The sequence below is a fragment of the Castor canadensis genome, chromosome 2, assembly GCF_047511655.1.
Source record: "Castor canadensis chromosome 2, mCasCan1.hap1v2, whole genome shotgun sequence".
In the NCBI taxonomy this organism is placed as follows: domain Eukaryota; kingdom Metazoa; phylum Chordata; class Mammalia; order Rodentia; family Castoridae; genus Castor; species Castor canadensis.
In genome coordinates this window covers 183160456-183178947 of record NC_133387.1, presented here as the reverse complement: position 1 = coordinate 183178947, position 18492 = coordinate 183160456, and the positions used below count along the sequence as shown (strand labels likewise).

The 18492-nt window shown below is 41.0% G+C and overlaps 1 protein-coding gene across 5 annotated transcripts in view; it reads left to right on the top strand.

Moving 5' to 3' along the window:
• Positions 1-18492, top strand: part of Kmt2a (lysine methyltransferase 2A) — a 79921-nt gene that overhangs the window by 53302 nt on the left and 8127 nt on the right. For 4 of the 5 annotated variants that reach the window (XM_074066631.1, XM_074066630.1, XM_074066629.1 and 1 more), the window contains 10 exons: positions 563-721; positions 1524-1641; positions 1756-1834; positions 3804-3964; positions 4147-4332; positions 4542-8784; positions 9758-9838; positions 10852-10916; positions 11937-12107; positions 14382-14456. In XM_074066631.1, coding sequence (XP_073922732.1) covers positions 563-721; positions 1524-1641; positions 1756-1834; positions 3804-3964; positions 4147-4332; positions 4542-8784; positions 9758-9838; positions 10852-10916; positions 11937-12107; positions 14382-14456 — 5338 coding nt within the window. The remainder of the gene's footprint in view (positions 1-562; positions 722-1523; positions 1642-1755; positions 1835-3803; positions 3965-4146; positions 4333-4541; positions 8785-9757; positions 9839-10851; positions 10917-11936; positions 12108-14381; positions 14457-18492) is intronic. The other variant, XM_074066628.1, reaches the window with a different exon arrangement.

Here is an 18492-nt window from a genome sequence, read left to right as displayed (position 1 = left end):
ACATCCTTGCAAAACAGTGTTTTTAGCATTGGTCTCCAAAGTTTCATGTCTTATAAATTAATCATGCATCCTACCAAAAAAAAAAAAAAAAAACCAACAGCTGGTGGAACGGCTCATGTGGTAGAAGCATCTGCCTAGCAAGTGTGAAGTCCTGAGTTCAGATACCAGTGCTGCCAAAAAAAAAAAAGAGAAGAAAAAAAAAAACAGAGCTTTCCCTTTAAGGACTGGTGGAGTGGCTCAAGTAATAGAGCACCTGCCTCTCAAGTGCAAGGTCCTGAGTTCAAATCCCAGTACCACCAAATTTTAAAAAAAAAAACTATTTTGGTCCAAGTTCTAAATGGAATTGCCATATTTACATTTAATAGTTACAAGGCCCTATATTGGAAAAGAAGGGATTTGATGAAGCTTTGCTGCTTTTATCATTTCTCTGTAATTCAGCAGATTACCAATAAACAAAATGAGTTGTAGAAAGCTCAGAATGAGGTGATTCTATAGAAAAGAGGGCAAATGACTTAAAATGTCTGAAAGTCTGAATGGAGCTCTGTTCTTTCTGAATTTTTAGAGATGCGAATTCTGCCAAAAGCCAGGAGCCACTGTGGGTTGCTGCCTCACATCCTGCACCAGCAACTATCATTTCATGTGTTCCCGAGCCAAGAACTGTGTCTTTCTGGATGATAAAAAAGTGTATTGCCAAAGACATCGGGATTTGATCAAAGGCGAGGTGGGACAGCTCTAGTTTTTTGTTGTTGTTTTAATAGGGTTTTTCTTTTAGAGCAGGTTTAGGTTCAAAGCAAATTAAGCAGAAAGTACAGGGTTGAGGTGTGGCTTAAGTAGTAGAGTGACTGCTTAGCAAGCATGAAACCCTGAGTTCAAACCCCAGTACGACAAAAAAAAAAAGTACTGAGATTTCCTATGTACTCCCCATTATTAGCATCCCCCAAGAGAGTGGTGTGTTTGTTACAACTGATGAATCCATACCACTACATCATCATCCAGAGTCCACAGTATACACTTAGAGTTCACTCTTGGTGTTGTATATGCTACAGGTTTGGACAAATGTGTAATAGCATGTATTCACCATTGTAGTATCATACAAGTATTTTCACTGTCCTAAAAATCTTGTGTTCTGCCTGCTTTCTGTCTCTCCCCTTAACCTTAGGCACCCACTGATCTTTTTACTATCTCCACATGGTCTTCCCATTTCAGAGTTGGAATCACATAGTACATAGCCTTTTCAGACCAACTTCTTTTACTTAGCATATGTATTTAAGTTTCCAGTAAGTCTTGATATTGTTTTTGTAGTCACTTCTTGAATTCTCTAGAAATTCTGGGGAAAATACTGAAAAACAGCAATAACTCAGTTTTGCCTTCTTACCAGCTGTTGCTAGAGTCATGTCCCTTTACCAGAAATAATCACAAGGTGATTTTGAAATGTGCTCTGTGTTCTCTCTCTACAAGTCATCACCATTAATATTATGTGTAAATGGGCAGACTGTTAACAGTAACCTTTGATTTTATTCAAGGTGGTTCCTGAGAATGGATTTGAAGTTTTTCGAAGAGTGTTTGTGGACTTTGAAGGAATCAGTTTAAGAAGGAAGTTCCTCAGTGGCTTGGAACCAGAAAATATCCACATGATGATTGGTATGGCGTTGGTTGTTGGGGAAGGCTGTGTTACCATTTGGATACTTTCTAGTCCTCAGTATAAAATGATCTTCCTCACTGTCTCCTCTAATCAGCTCCTCTTTCCTTGGTCAGGCTCAATGACAATCGACTGCTTAGGCATTCTGAATGATCTCTCTGACTGTGAAGATAAGCTCTTTCCTATTGGATATCAGTAAGTAGTATCATGAAGTACACAGAAACCCTACACCTCAAGCACTTGGAAGCCATGTTTGCTGGTCACTCATGTAGACATGTGCTTGTTAACTACTCCTAAAAATTACCTTTTGCTAGTTCTCTGGCTTATCAGTTTGTAGACCGGAACTAAAGCATTATGTCAGATAAATACAGTTATGAAAGCAAAGCATTATTGGCATAATTTCAGAATCATTTCCAAAAAAATTCCAAATAGAAAACATAGGGTCAGTCTCAAGATTTCTCCAAATTCCATTTATCTGGATACAAAAGTCCAGATGCTTTCACGGATCAGTCACCTCATTCCCTGCCTCCAGTTTTACCTTTTTTTTTTTTTTTTTCTCCCACTTTTCTGTGAAGTGCTTGAGAATGAACACAGGTCCTCACACATGCTAACAAGCAAGCACTCCATCACTGAGCTAGCTGCACTCCTAGTATTACAGTTTCTAGGTCCTTCCAAAAATGTGAGTCTCTGCAATAATAGATTCTAAAGAATTTTTTAGCATAAATTAATTATATGAAGGGGTTTCACTGTGATGTTTACATATAGGCGTATCAATTGCGTTGATCAGATTACTGCTTTTTAACAGTTTTTAGTGGGTTTCATTATGCTGTTGTGTGTATGAAATATACATATATATATAAATATATAAATTCCTCTTCTACCTCTCCCTTCTTGGAGTTTCATTTTGCAATATTTACTCTAATTTGTTCTGCATTCTGATTCTGTGTGTGTGTGTGTACATACATATAAAATGTACTTCTATCTGTCAAAACTTTGCCTCATCCTAGGTTCCCTGGTCTGCTTCATTTAGAGAATTTGGCTTTATTTCATGGGTTCTTAGTCTATATGAAGAATTACAAATTCCCCTAATTAGGTTGCAGCAATCTTTGTAGTTTCTATTCTATTTTTGTTTTATGTGATTTTGGCCATACTAGGGTTTGAACTTAGGGCTGTTGTGCCTTCTCTTTTCCTCCTCCCCTCCTCCCACTAGTTTGTCCCCAAGCAGTCCCTCTTTTACAGTTGTGTCATAGTATCATTATATGATCAGATTCTTCAGTTAGATTTCATAGTTGTTTAACTGAGCATGGTAGTGTCTGTGATCCCAGCACTCAGGAGGATGAGACAGGAGGGTCACAAATTCTAGGTCAGCCTGCTCTACATTGTGAGCCTTGTCTCAAAACAAAAAAATTATCTTTTATTTGAAGCAAATTGTCTAAGCATCTAGCGGGCTGACAATGTAAAATCAAAATTCCCCTTCTACCTCTCCCTTCTTGGAGTCTCATTTTGCAATATTTACTCTAATTTGTTCTGCATTCTAATTCTGATAACTGTCACATTTAGTTGTTAGCTATTTGTGTAAACAAGCCTCCACCAGCATTCAGCTGATTTGAAGCACTCATACTTCCCTTGTTTCGTGAGGCTTTTCTCCCAAAGAAAACACCCCAGGCTTGCCCTTTGTTTTATTTTAGAACCTTACTTTATACACATTGTGGGGCATTAGTCCCTTCCTAGTGGTCAGTATCTGTTTCTTGTAGTAATTAGTGTTTTTATTTTTCTGGATTTTTGGATATTTTACTACTTGGGATATAATAAAACAATCTTAGGCAATTTTCTGAGAAGCGTGGAAACACCAAGGACTTCACAAAGATTGGAGCAACCTGGGCTGGAGGCATGGTTCAAGTGATAGAGCACCTGTGTAGCAAGCATAGCAGCCCTAAGTTCAAACCCTAGTACAGCTGAAAACATAAAAAACAAAAATAAAAGAGAGACAACAAAGATTGCTGCAGCCTAACGAGGGGAGTTTATAATTCTTCATATAGACTAAGAACCCATGAAATAAAGCCAAATTCTCTATATGAAGCAGGCCAGGGAACCTAGGATGAGGCCAGGTTTTGAGTTAGTTTCTGCTTCTGTCCTCTCATTTGTGATTTTTCCCAATTATCAGATGTTCTCGGGTATACTGGAGCACCACAGATGCCCGCAAGCGCTGTGTATACACATGCAAGATAGTGGAGTGCCGTCCTCCAGTTGTAGAGCCAGATATCAACAGCACTGTTGAACATGCTGAAAATAGGACTATCGCCCATAGTCCATCATCACTTATAGGTTAGTCTTTAATCCAGGTGGGCTTGAACTAGAGTTTTAGGAGTATGTACTGAAATTGAAAGGTGGGAAGAAAAGTTCATTTCTAGTTTGGTATTTACCTAATAGCTGGCTTTTTATTGGTTGATTTGTTCAGTATTTTAACTGATTCTTTTTTAGTTAAGAGTTTTTATTTCCTACCACAGAAAGTTCATCTAAAGACAGTCAAAATACAGCAGCAATTCTAAGTCCTCCATCACCAGACCGACCTCCTCATTCGCAAACCTCTAGCTCCTGTTATTATCATGTCATCTCAAAGGTCCCTAGGATTCGAACACCCAGTTACTCTCCTACACAGAGATCCCCTGGCTGTCGGCCATTGCCTTCTGCAGGTAAAAGACTTCATTGACCTACCTAAGAAGGTCAGCCCAAAGATTAATTTGTAATTTCTTTAGACAACCTTATCGTGGTGACTTTTGCTAACTGAAAATCTCCATTTTCAGTTATCTATATATAGATATAGAGAGGACATGAAAATCACTGATTTCCACACATTTGTTCTGTCTGTAATAGACTTTCTTATTTTTTCTCTCTTGTTCAGGGAGTCCTACCCCTACCACTCATGAAATAGTCACAGTGGGTGATCCTTTACTCTCCTCTGGACTGCGAAGCATTGGATCTAGGCGTCATAGTACTTCTTCCTTGTCACCCCTGCGATCCAAGCTCCGGATAATGTCTCCAGTGAGAACTGGAAGTACTCACTCCAGGAATGGTGTTTCCTCAGCCCCTACCATTGGGACCTCTCCAGACCCTGAGTCAAGTGCCAGAGCAGTTGATCACACTTTAGGGCCACTGAATTCCAATGCTAATCTAGGGCACAACACTCCCACCTCTCCAGGTACGCAAAGGACAGTGCCTACTGTGGGCTCTAAAACCAGCCACTTGGACGGATCTTCATCTTTAGAAATGAGGCATTCTAGTGCTTTAGACTTGGCATCAAAGAGCTCCTCTTTAAAGGGAGAGAAGACCAGAATGCTGAGTTCTAAGAATTCAGAGGGAACTGCACATAGTGTGGCTTATGCTGGAATTCCTAGATTGGCCCCACAGGTTCATAATATCGCTTCTGGAGAATTAAATGTTAGTAAAATTGGCGCTTTTGCCGAACCCTCTTCTGTGCAATTTTCTTCTAAAGAGGTCCTCCCCTTCCCACAACTCCATTTGAGAGGGCAAAGGAATGATCGAGACCCACACACAGATTCTACCCAACCAGCAAACCCCTCTCCAGATGAAGATACTGAAATCAAAACCTTAAAGCTTTCTGGAGTGAGCAGCAGATCATCTATTATCAGTGAACATGTGGGATCTAGTTCTAGAGACAGGAGACAGAAAGGGAAAAAGTCTTATAAAGAAACTTTCAAAGAAAAGCATTCCAGTAAATCTTTTTTGGAACCTGGTCAGGTGACAACGGGTGAGGAGGGAAACCTAAAGCCAGAGTTCATTGATGAGGTTTTAACTCCTGAGTTTTTGGGGCAACGGTCATGTAATAATGTTTCTTCTGATAAGATTGGAGATAAAGTGCTTTCTATTTCAGGAGTTCCCAAAGCTCCATCCATGCAAGTAGAAGGATCTTCAAAGGAATTACAGGCACCCCGGAAATGCACAGTCAAAGTGACACCTCTAAAAATGGAAAGTGAGAGTCAATCCAAAAATGCCCTGAAAGAAAGTAGTCCTGCCTCCCCTGTTCAAATAGAGTCAGTATCTCCGACAGACCCAGTTTCAGCCTCCAAAAGTCCAGGAGATGGTCCACTGGTTCAACCAAGTTCCAACAGTGCCTCATCCCAGGATTCTCAAAGTAACAACTATCAGAATCTTCCAGTACAGGACAGAAACCTAATGCTTCCAGATGGCCCTAAACCTCAAGAAGATGGCTCTTTTAAGAGGAGATATCCCCGTCGCAGTGCCCGTGCACGTTCTAACATGTTCTTTGGGCTCACCCCACTATATGGAGTCAGATCCTATGGTGAAGAAGACATTCCATTCTATAGCAGCTCCACTGGGAAGAAGCGAGGTAAGAGATCAGCAGAAGGACAGGTGGATGGGGCCGATGACTTGAGCACTTCAGATGAGGACGACTTATACTATTACAACTTTACCAGAACAGTAATTTCTTCAGGTGGAGAGGAACGGCTAGCATCCCATAACTTATTTCGGGAGGAAGAACAATGTGATATTCCAAAAATTTCACAGTTGGATGGTGTTGATGATGGGACAGAGAGTGATACTAGTGTCACAGCTACGACAAGGAAAAGCAGTCAGATTCCAAAAAGAAATGGTAAAGAAAATGGAACAGAGAACTTAAAGATTGATCGACCTGAGGATGGTGGAGAAAAGGAACATGTTATTAAGAGTTCTGTTAGTCACAAAAATGAGCCAAAGATGGATAACTGCCACACTGTAAGCAGAGTGAAAGCACAAGGACAAGATTCCTTGGAAGCTCAACTTAGTTCATTAGATTCGAGTCGCAGAGTCCACACCAGTACCCCCTCAGACAAAAATTTGCTGGATACCTATAATACTGAGCTTCTGAAATCAGATTCAGACAATAACAACAGCGATGACTGTGGGAATATCCTGCCGTCAGACATTATGGACTTTGTACTGAAGAATACTCCATCCATGCAGGCTTTAGGCGAGAGCCCAGAGTCATCTTCCTCAGAACTACTGAATCTTGGGGAAGGATTGGGTCTTGACAGTAATCGTGAAAAAGACATGGGCCTTTTTGAAGTATTTTCTCAGCAGCTGCCAACAACAGAACCTGTGGATAGTAGTGTCTCTTCCTCTATCTCAGCAGAGGAGCAGTTTGAATTGCCTTTAGAACTACCATCTGATCTCTCTGTCCTGACCACCCGAAGTCCCACTGTCCCTAGCCAGAATCCCAGTAGACTGGCTGTAATCTCAGATTCAGGAGAAAAACGAGTGACCATCACAGAAAAATCTGTAGCCTCTACTGAAGGTGACCCAGCACTTCTGAGTCCAGGAGTAGATCCTGCTCCTGAAGGCCACATGACTCCTGATCACTTTATCCAGGGACACATGGATGCAGACCACATCTCTAGCCCTCCTTGTGGTTCTGTAGAACAAGGTCATGGCAACAATCAGGATTTAACTCGAAACAGTAGCACCCCTGGCCTTCAGGTGCCTGTTTCCCCAACTGTGCCCATCCAGAATCAGAAGTATGTGCCCAGTTCTACTGACAGTCCTGGTCCATCTCAGATTTCTAACGCAGCTGTCCAGACCACTCCACCCCACCTGAAACCAGCAACTGAGAAACTCATTGTTGTTAACCAAAACATGCAGCCACTTTATGTTCTCCAAACTCTTCCAAATGGAGTGACCCAAAAAATCCAGTTGACCTCTCCTGTTAGTTCTACACCCAGTGTGATGGAGTCAAATACTTCAGTATTGGGGCCCATGGGAAGTGGTCTCACCCTCACCACAGGACTAAATCCAAGCTTACCAACTTCTCAATCTTTGTTCCCTCCTGCTAGCAAAGGACTGCTCTCTATGCCTCATCACCAGCACTTACATTCCTTCCCTGCGGCTACTCAGAGTAGTTTCCCACCCAATATCAGCAGTCCTCCTTCAGGCCTACTTATTGGGGTCCAGCCTCCTCCAGATCCCCAACTTTTGGTTTCAGAAGCCAACCAGAGGACAGATCTTAATACCACAGTAGCCACTCAATCTTCTGGACTCAAGAAAAGACCTATATCTCGTCTACACACTCGAAAGAATAAAAAACTAGCTCCCTCTAGTACCCCTTCAAACATTGCCCCTTCTGATGTGGTTTCTAATATGACATTGATTAATTTCACACCCTCCCAGCTTTCCAATCATCCCAATCTGTTAGATTTGGGGTCACTTAATACATCATCTCACCGAACTGTCCCCAACATCATAAAAAGGTCTAAATCTGGCATCATGTATTTTGAGCAGGCACCACTGTTACCACCACAGAGTGTGGGCGGAACTACTGCCACAGCGGCCGGCACATCAACAATAAGCCAGGATACTAGCCACCTTACGTCAGGGCCTGTGTCTGGCTTGGCATCTGGTTCCTCTGTCTTGAATGTGGTGTCCATGCAAACGTCAACAACTCCTACAAGTAGTGCATCAGTTCCAGGACATGTCACCTTAACTAACCCAAGGTTGCTTGGGACCCCAGATATTGGCTCAATAAGCAATCTTCTAATCAAAGCCAGCCAGCAGAGCCTGGGCGTTCAGGAGCAGCCTGTGGCTTTACCACCAAGTTCAGGAATGTTCCCACAACTAGGAGCATCACAGACTCCCTCTACTGCTGCAATGACAGCAGCATCCAGTGTGTGTGTCCTCCCCTCTCCTCAGACCACAGGCATGACAGCCATGTCCCCTTCTGGGGAGGCAGAAGAACACTATCAGCTGCAGCACGTGAACCAGCTCTTTACTGGCAAACCCGGGATCCTCTCTTCCCAAAGGGATCTCGATTCTACATCTGGAACCCAGGCATCCAACTTCACCCAGACAGTAGATGCTCCTAATAGCATGGGGCTAGAGCAGAACAAGGCTTTGCCCTCAGCTGTGCCAGCCAGCTCAGCCTCTCCAGGAGGCTCCCCATCCTCTGGACAGCAATCAGCAAGCCCCTCAGTACCAGGTCCCTCTAAACCCAAACCAAAAGTCAAACGAATTCAGCTGCCTCTGGACAAAGGGAACGGCAAGAAGCACAAAGTCTCCCATTTGCGGACCAGTTCTTCTGAAGCACACATTCCAGACCAAGAAGCCAACACAGCCTCTCTGCCAGTGGTCACTGGGTGAGCAGTCCAAACAGTTCTGCCCGGTGTGCAGGGCTTTGTGCTCTAGATGCGGGCTGTTGGAGTTAGTCTTTAGGAAGGAACTTCTCTGGAGTTAATTGCATCACTTGGGGAGTTTCTGGATTTTGGCTTTTGTTTGTTTTGTTTTTTTGTTTTTTTTTTTTTGGTAGTACTGGGGTTTGAACTCAAGGTCTCATGCTTGCTAGGAAGGCACTGTACCACTTGAGCCACACCACCAGCCCTTTTTTGTGAAGGGTTTTTTCAAGATAAAGTCTTGCAAACTATTTGCCTAGGCTGGCTTCGAATCTTGATTCTCTTGATCTCTGAATTCCTGAGTAGTTAGGAGCCACTGGTGTCTGGTGGTTTTATTTTTTCTTCAGTGGTGATTAGTGGAGCAAAATTTAGCTTCAGCAGTGAACAGTTTGACTTGGCTAGAACTCCATCTGTAATTATTCTTTGCTCTGATTTCAAACAGTGCTGCTGTTTGCTTCTGTTTCTCTGTTGTTGAGGTTTTAGGATTCTAGGAATGATTCCTGTCTGGGGAGCTTTATGGAGCCCTTTTTTAAAACTTGCCACTGAAATGTCTGTAAGTGTGCAAGTGAATTTTCACATTGTATGCATGCATTACCACCACTTCTAGTGCTCCCAGAAGGCCCCTCGTGCCCCGTCTTGGTCAGTGCCCCTCCAAGTAACCATTATTCTAGCTTTCATGACCATAGGTCACTGTTGAAGGCTTACAAATTTTATCTGATCCTGATAGACTTTGTTTTTTTGTTGTTGTTGGTTTGTAAAATTTTTGGTTTTTGTTTTGCAGTATTGGGATTTGAATTTCGTACTCATTAGTCAGGTTCTCTTCCACTTGAGCCACACCTCCAGCCCCTGATAGAGTTACTTCCTTACACTGACTTTCACATTTAATTCAGCACACATTGACTGGTAGTTCCTTGAAAAGATACAAATGATTCTGTTCTAGGACTGTGGGAGCAGAGACTGAGCAGCAGGACACAGCTGGTGTGGAACAGCCTTCACAGAAGGAGTGTGGGCCGCCTGCAAGGTGAGCTGGAAACTTAGTTCTCTAAGATTAAGCCCTTGACTCTGTCCATCTCATTTGAAAGGTAGCTGTCCTGATTGCACTGATTTTTGTTTTGTTGTCAGTTTTTTAAAATGGAATTAAATACAAACTTGTTTTAAAAAATAGCATAGAATTACTTAAATAATATGTGATGGTTCTGTTTGTGCTGCCTTCCCTTTCTCAGTCTGTGCCCTAGAGGTAACTATTAGCACCTGGAGGTACAATTCAGTGTTACGCGGGCAGATTGTGTATATGCGTATACATATATGGCATGTATGTGAATATGTGTGTACCTCTTGTACGTAACAGGAATACTATTGTACTTACTGTACAGTTGCTTTGTTCTGACTTACATTGTTTTGTATACATCTTTCTATGACAGTATGTGTAGATGCAGTTCACTTTTTTGTTTTGTTTTTGTTTTTGAGGCAGGGTCTCACTGTATAGCCCAGGCTGGCCTTGAACCTGTAGCCCTCCAGCCTTTAGACTTCCATGTGTTGGGATTGCAGGCATAAGCCACCATACCTTGGCTGCACTTCACTTTTTGTAGTGGCTACCTTTAGTACTATTGTGTGGATCTACAATGATTTATTCAATGAATATTGGTGTATATTTGGATTGTTTGAAGATGAATGGAAGTCATGCAGCTTACCTTTATTTTAATTAAACTAAAATAACCCCAGAATTACTTCTGACAAGTATCCCTTTGTTTTTTTCCTCCTAAGTATGAGAAGAATTTCAAGGATACAATCTACTATTTCAAAAGCAGATACTTGCTGTTGATATTTGGGAAGGAAGCTCATAAATAAAACTATTCTATGTGCCATTCAGTAATGTGGCCATGGTATTAATTTTACAGAAAGCATCTTGTGGTTCATTTTCTAGTAGTAGTTTTGTATAACTGACAACTATAAGGCAGATTGTGAACAGTTTTCATCTTTGAACTGAAGAACTATCTGAAGTTGCTTTTCATATCTGGTTTTCTTTTCATTTAGACAAGTGGCTGTTCTTCCAGAGGTTCAGGCAACACAAAATCCAGCAAATGAGCAAGAAAATACAGGTATATGGATGGGTAATGGATTAAAATCAGAGAATTCCAAAGCTAGGACTATTATAACCACTGATTTACCTCCTGATTTTCTAGATTTAAAAAAAAAAAAAAAATCTGTGTTTCAGAGTAGTTAAGTGATTGGCTGCAGTTGTAGAATGAAACTCAGCCCCTGTCTGCTGGTGGCCTTCCACTGCCTAATCTGTGATTGTCTGTCAGCTAGGAGACACAAAATCACGTCTTTGAGTATCCTTTGCCGTGCTAGTTTAACAACAGTAACATTTAAATAGCTAGTGATAACCTGACTTCATCCTTTAGTTGTCACTAAAAGAAACTAAACCATTTTTATTAGACAGCCAGATTTTGGTTATAACACCACATACATCTCAACACTTTCTATCTGGCCCAATGAATTTCTCAGGAAATAGAAAAGGCTTAAGTGAGAGATTTGGGGTGTCACCATATCCTGCTGATTTGCCAATTCTTCAAGAGGACTGAGACGTCTGTTGCAGTGAGAGATGGAGGATGAGAGTGCAGACTCTGGAGCCAGATAGGTTGAAATTCCAGCTTTACTACACATTAGCTATATGAACTTGGACTTTTTTTTACCCTCTCTCTGCCTCAGTTTTCTCTTCTTTAAAATGGAGTTTATAGTAACAACTAACTTACTGGGTGGTTGTGAAATCTGAGTTAATCTGTATGAAGTTCCTAAAAGAGCCTTAGGCATAGGAGCTCCACACAGATCAACCATTGTTATTTTTTTGCTCTGACCTTATTTGAGGACACTTATTATGGAAAAACTGTCAAACTGTCATACCAGAAACTACAGCAGAGACAGCCTAACTTCATACTAGCTATTACTGACAGCAAGCTGATTGAGCCACAGTTTTGTCATCTGTGAGTGGAATGGAATACCAGTTACAGCATGTTGTTAGGCTTAGAGATAGTACCTGGACAGTGCTCTGCACACAGTTGGCATTCAGTAAGCATTTGTTATTGCAACCACTTTGGCTCCTGTTTTCTCCCTCATAGAGTCTAAAGCAGTAGAAGAAGAAGAAAGTAATTTCAGCTCTCCTCTGATGCTTTGGCTCCAGCAAGAACAAAAGCGAAAGGAAAGCATTGCTGAGAAAAAGCCCAAGAAAGGACTTGTTTTTGAAATTTCAAGTGATGATGGCTTTCAGATCTGTGCAGAAAGTATTGAAGGTGAGTGAATTAAATCAGGTCAGCCCTCCATCAGAGGCCTCGTTTCTGTCTATTGTACTGTTGAGGTGGGCAGTTTTGTGCCAGGTGTGGATACCTGGTAGCATTTTACATTTTCCTTGTCCTTGCGAAGCTTGTCTTGTTGGAAAAATAGCCATAATTTAAGCAAAAATTTAAATGATACAGGGTAAGTTGTTAAGACAGCATACCTTCATAGAGTGTAACTCTGCTTTTCTCTCCAGCCTTGTCTCCTGCCACTTCCTTGTGCACCTACCATGTCGGTCTCTCTCCCTTGCGCCTTCATACATGCTGCTCCCTCTGCCTGGAATGCTCTCACTGCTTTATGCTCTTATGACCCTGCCCAGTCTTCCTGCCTTCCTGAGGCAGACTAACACTGCCATTCCTTCCTTTCAAATTTCATCTGTTCCTCGCTCAGAGAGTTGTTTGTGAAGTTCTTACTCTTATGTCTCACTCATTATTTACTCATCTGGGTATCCTTAGCATGCAAGTGTTCATGAGCTGCTGGAGGACTAGTGAATTTTTCCTGAACTATAAATACTAGAGAAGTTCAAAGAAGAGAAAGATCACTGAGAGTGAATTAAGGTTATCCAGAAACCCATGAAGATTAACACAATAGGAGATTCAGTTAAAAGGAGGCTAGAGTATTTTGGTTAGCCAATGAGGAATGGGAAGAGTTTTCAAAGAAGAAATATAAGCAAAGTTAGAAAAAATACCTTGCACGTGGTAGGTTTAGAGCAGGGTCAAATGGGAGTATGACATTGAAATCCATGTCAGGTAATAGTAAAATAAAAACTGGAAGGTAGACTGGGTATAAGTTTTGGAGGGCATACAGGCCATGAGGCTTTGAAAATTTGGGGGAGTAGAAAAGCTTAATATAGTAGTTCCACACAAGAAATTGAATTGGAGACACTAGCAGCAGATGGCATAAATGAACACATTTCTTCAGTAGAAATGACAGTTCTGAAGCTCATGTGAGCAAAGAAAGAAAGAACGGACACACTTGCTAACTGCTTAAATATGAGGAGTAGAAAGGGAAGAGTCAAAGATGACTGTAAGCTGGGCATTGTTGTGCATTTCTCTAGTCCAGTTTTAGGGAAGCTGAGGCAGGAAGATTGTTTGAGCAACATAGCCTGGGAAACATAGCAAGATGCTGTCACTTTAAAAAAATAATAATAATAGTATAAGGAGAAGAAAAAAATGATTGCTTTGATCCTATGAGCCCTACATAAATAACATTGAGTGTGTTGGGCTGGGGATGTAGCTCAGCAGTAGAGCACTTGCTTATCATGGGCAAGTTGCTGAGTTCAATCCCCAGCACCACAAAGAAAAAAGAAGCCAGATATGGTGGTGCATGCCTGTAATCCCAGCAGTCAGGAGGTAGAGGCAGGAAGATCTTGAGTTTGAAGCTAGTCTGATCTATGAGTTCCAGGTCAGCCTGGGCTATGTAGCAAAATCCTGTATCAAAGAGAGAAAGAGATTGGAGGACTTGGTGGTGGAGGAGGGGGTGGTTTAAGTGGTACAGCACTTGCTTGGCCCTGAGCTCAAATCCTGGTACTGCAAAAAAAAAAAAAAAATCCAAATGGAAATGTCTGACAGACAGTAAAAGATCACAGAATCTTAGCTTAGAAATGGAAGCAATTTAAATGTTTTCTAATTCCAACCCTCAATTTTAAGGAACTAAGATACAGTGATCTCTTGAGAGACCTGGTTAAATCTTTGGTACCAACACTATTTTGGTTCAGAGCATAGGGAATAGGATCAATACCAAACATGCAGGCCTGAGACCCAGTCTTCCAACAAGGATGCGAATGCTTTGGGAATTCAGAAGCTGTGACTCTCATTACTACTTCCGTGGCCAGAGAAAGAAGCACTGCTGGGCTGTGCACCTTCCCAGTACTTTCTGATGTAGTGAAATGATTAAAACTGTAAGAATAGCAACAAAACACTGTCCTAAGAGGGTATGTGTAGGGAGTCTAAGCATAATGCCTGTCACGCACTGATGTTAAGAGATGTTGGCATGGTTGGGCCACCGGCTGAGAACACAAGGGTGGCCAGCCCAGGCATATAGTTCTTGAGATCCCATTTCCAAAAATAACCAGAGCAAAATGGACTGAAGGTATGGTTCAAGCAGTAGAACACCCTGCTTTACAAGCACAGAGCCCTATGTTCAAACCCCAGTCCCACCAAAAAAAAAAAGAGAGAGAGACGTTGGCATGAATATTTTCCAGCCTACAGTTTTCTTTTATTTCCTTACAGATGCCTGGAAGTCATTGACAGATAAAGTACAGGAAGCTCGATCAAATGCCCGCCTGAAGCAGCTATCATTTGCAGGTAATGGCTGAAACTGTTGTTTTACTTTGCCTCAGAGTATTCTGGGAACTTGTTAGTCTAGGCTACAACAACAACAACAAAAAAAACTTAAAAAAAAAAAAATTATTCACAGGGCACAGTGGTTCACACCTGTAACCTCAGTTACGCAGGAGACATAGGTGGCAGGATAGTGGTCTGAGGCCAGTTTGAGCAAAAATGAGACCTAACTAAAATATAACTAAAAAAGCAAAAAGAGCTGGAGGCATGGCTGAAATTTTAAGGCACCTGTCCAGCAAGCACAAGGTCCTGAGTTCAAACCTCAGTACTACCCAAAACAAGATTTTTTTTTTTCACAGCCTTAGAATATAATTCACATGTTATATAATTCTCCCACTTCAAGCATACAATCCAGTGGTCTTTAGTATGTTCATACGGTTGTGCAGCCATCACTACCTTGTAACTCCAAACATTTTCTTCATCCCTACTCCTAGCCCCTGGCAATGACAAATGTACTTTCTCTCTGGGTTTACTGATTCTGGACACTTCATATAAATGAAGTCAGGCATATGTGACTGGATTCTTTCACTGAACACAAATGCTTTCAAGGTTCCTTCTTGGGATGGAGATGTAGCTGAGTGGTAGAGTGTATGTATGCTTAACATATGGAAGGCCTTAGGTTCGATCCCCAGCAACAACAAAAGAAAAAGAAAAAAGCTTCCCTGTGTAACATTGCATTAATATTTCATTCCTTTTTTTCCCTTTGTCAAATAATATTCCATTATGTGAATATACCATATGTTGCTTACCCATGTATCAGTTAATGGATGTGAGTTTTATGCTTTAATTTTGAATAATTTCCATATTTGTTCATACAAACGTTTGTGTAGATGTGCTCTTATTTCTCTTGGGTGTACACGAAGGAATAGAGTTTCTGGGTTATATGGTAACTCTAACTTTTTGAGAACATTTTATATATATATATATATATTTTTTTTTTTTTTTTTTTTTTTTTTTTTAGTGGGACTGGGGTTTGAACTCAGAGCCTCATGCTTGCAAAGCAGGCACTCTACTGCTTGAGCCATATTTCTAGCCCATCTCTTTAACTTCTTGAGGAGCTGCCAAAAATTTTTTTCCAAAATGTCCTCACCATTTTATATTCCCAGCGTTGGGCAAGGGCTCCAGTTTCTTCATGTCCTTGCCAACACTTGCTATTGCATTTATAGACATTCTGGTGAGTGTGAAATTGTCTCCTTGTGGTCTTTACCTTTTTTTGTTTTTCATTGATACTAGACTTCAAACTAAATTTGTGCATTGTAAATGCTTACTAATATACTGGTTCAGTCTTAAGTATTCTAATTAATCTAAGGTCTAAACCTTCCGTCGACTTATTTTTTCTCAAATCTGTTCAAATTGGTCCTGGGAAGGTTATTGAGGGGCATATAGAGTAATTAAGCTTTATCTATAATGCTTTTGGTTTTCTTTTTAAGAAGGAAGAAAGGGAAAATACTTGAAGTGTATATTAGGAACCATTAACATTTGTTCATTTTAGGTGGCAGGTACATAATCAGGTTCCCTTTTTCTTTTTCTTTTTCTTTTTTTTTTTTTTTTTTTGTGGCACTGGGATATAAACTCAAATCCTCACACTTGCAAGACAGGTGCTCTACCGCTTGAGCCACTCCAAGCCACTCCTCCAGCCCTTTGTTGTGATAGGTTTTTTCAAGATAGGGTCTTGAGAACTATTTGCCTGGGGCTGGGCTATCCTCTTGATGGGCTGGGCTATCCTCTTGATCTCTGCCTCCTGAGTAGCTAGGATTACAGACTTGAGCCATTGGTACCCAGCTCAGGTTTCTTTTCTGTGTGTGTACACAGTGCTGGGGATGGAACCCAGGGCCTTTGCACATGCTAGGCAAGTACTGTATTACTGCTGTACATCCTCATCCCTCAGAATTTTTTAATTAAAAAAAACTCAAAAGGCTCAACCAACAATTTATCTCCCACAAAGTACAAATGGCCAATAACAAGAAATAATAATCTCACTCAATTTAAAAAATGCTCCACTTTGGGCTGGTGGAATGGCTCAAGTGGTAGAGTGCCTGCCTAGTAAAAATGCTCCACTTTGATTAACCAAAGACTCAGAATCTAGAGATAATACAGACAAAAATGGAGGAATTAGGCCCTCCCTTACATTAATGTTGGGCATATAAATTATTACCATAACCATTTGGGAGAACAATTAAATACTATCAAAATTTTCAAGTTACGTGCTCTAACATCTAGTGATTACAGGTTTAAGCAACTACCCTATTGGTAGTCTCAACCAAGTCCTCAAAACTTATAAGGATGTTTATTACAACATGTAGTAGCAGAAAACTGGAAGAAAACTAAATATTCCTCAAGAGAAGAATTTAGTTAGAGGTCCAAAGTAAACTATTTGAAAAGGCAAGTTACAACAGTATACATCAAGTGTGGTCATGAGTCCCTTTAGGTATTTCTTTTAATTGTATGTGAAACCTGGGAGTTAGATGGGCAGCTTTCACTTAACTTCTTTATACTATTTCACTTTATTTCCGTGAGTCAGAATTTCATTTATAATTAAAAAAAAAAAACCCACACACAAACTAGTTTTTTTTTTTTTTTGGTGATGGTGGTACTAGGTTTTTTAAACTTTGGGTCTTTGTGCTTGCTAGATAAGCACTTTACCACTGAGTCATACCACTAGCCCAAATATATTCCATTTTTAAAAGAAGATGGCAATTAAGTTGAGAAAAATTTAGAATTCTCCTGGGTTCTTAGCCTCTTCTCTCATTCTTTACACTCTGTAGGGTGGTTCAGTCCTTCCCATGTTCTCACACGATGATGTAACAACCCAAACCTTCATTCCAGAAGGCTCTGTCTAGATCCTCAGTTGACCTGCCTTTCTAAGGCTGGAGTAGCTCTCTAATCAGTGTAACCGATGGTCATGAAGTAGTAAGTGCTGCAGAAAGTACCCCTTCCCAGACAGGTCCTCCTGACCACCGTCCTACCTACCATCCCCCAGTGCTTAGATCAATCTTGATGTCCTTCCTCATCATTCTTGTCGTATTGATTCTACCCCAGAAATGTGGGTTACATTCCTTTCTTCTCTTTCTTTCCTTCCTCAGGCATAGCTCGTGTTATTTTCTCACCTGTAATATCAAAAAGTCTTGTAACTGGTCCCTGGAATTCCCATCTCTCCTCCATATAGTGTTTACTCAGTGTCACCAGAGGAACTGCAAAGGCCTCTTACTATTGCCCACATACTAGATGAATAAATCTTCAACTCTTTTAAGTATTTGTTATTAATAAGTACTTAAGTATTTATTCAGTGTTCAGTACTCATAATAGCCAGATAAAAGCAGACCCAGCCCTGTTCTCCTGAGCTTCCAGTCTGGATCCTCCCATGACAAAGTCCTGTTCAGCCTCAGCTCTCCTCAATTTCCTCAGTCCTCAATAGCCTCTGTTCTTTTGCCCTGTGGCACTGCTTACTACTCAGTTCCATCCGTGTCGAAAAGTGTGTTCTATAGATGTGAATCAGAATCTTTGGGCTCAGATCTGGGAAAGCTGAGTTTTAAACCTGTGTTCCCAATCAGTTGGTATACTGCATGTGCTTTCACATTAGCAAACATGGTTCATGCAGGTCCCTCTAGCTATTCCTACTTGCTTCTATCTTCTCTCCTTCCCAGAATCCCTGTTTGCTTGATAAACTCACGTTAATCTTTCAAGGCCCTGCTCAGAGTCACCTCTTTTCTTAAGTGATTTAAACAGTAAGATAAGTTTATCATCTTATGTAACAGAAAGTTCAGAGGTAGGGCAGTGTCAGTTTGATTGATACAGAGTTTGCTGTGTTATCAAAGACGTGCACTCTTTCCTTCTTTCCACTCTGCTGTCCATGGCAGAGCTTCAGCTTCATACTGACAGCAAATGGCAATACCAGGATTATACTCAGTCCTGGAGATGTTTGGAGGAACTGGAGGGCCTGTTTCGTTGGGGTTTTTTTGTTTTTTGTTTTTTGTTTTTTTTTTTTTGGATATAGTGTCTT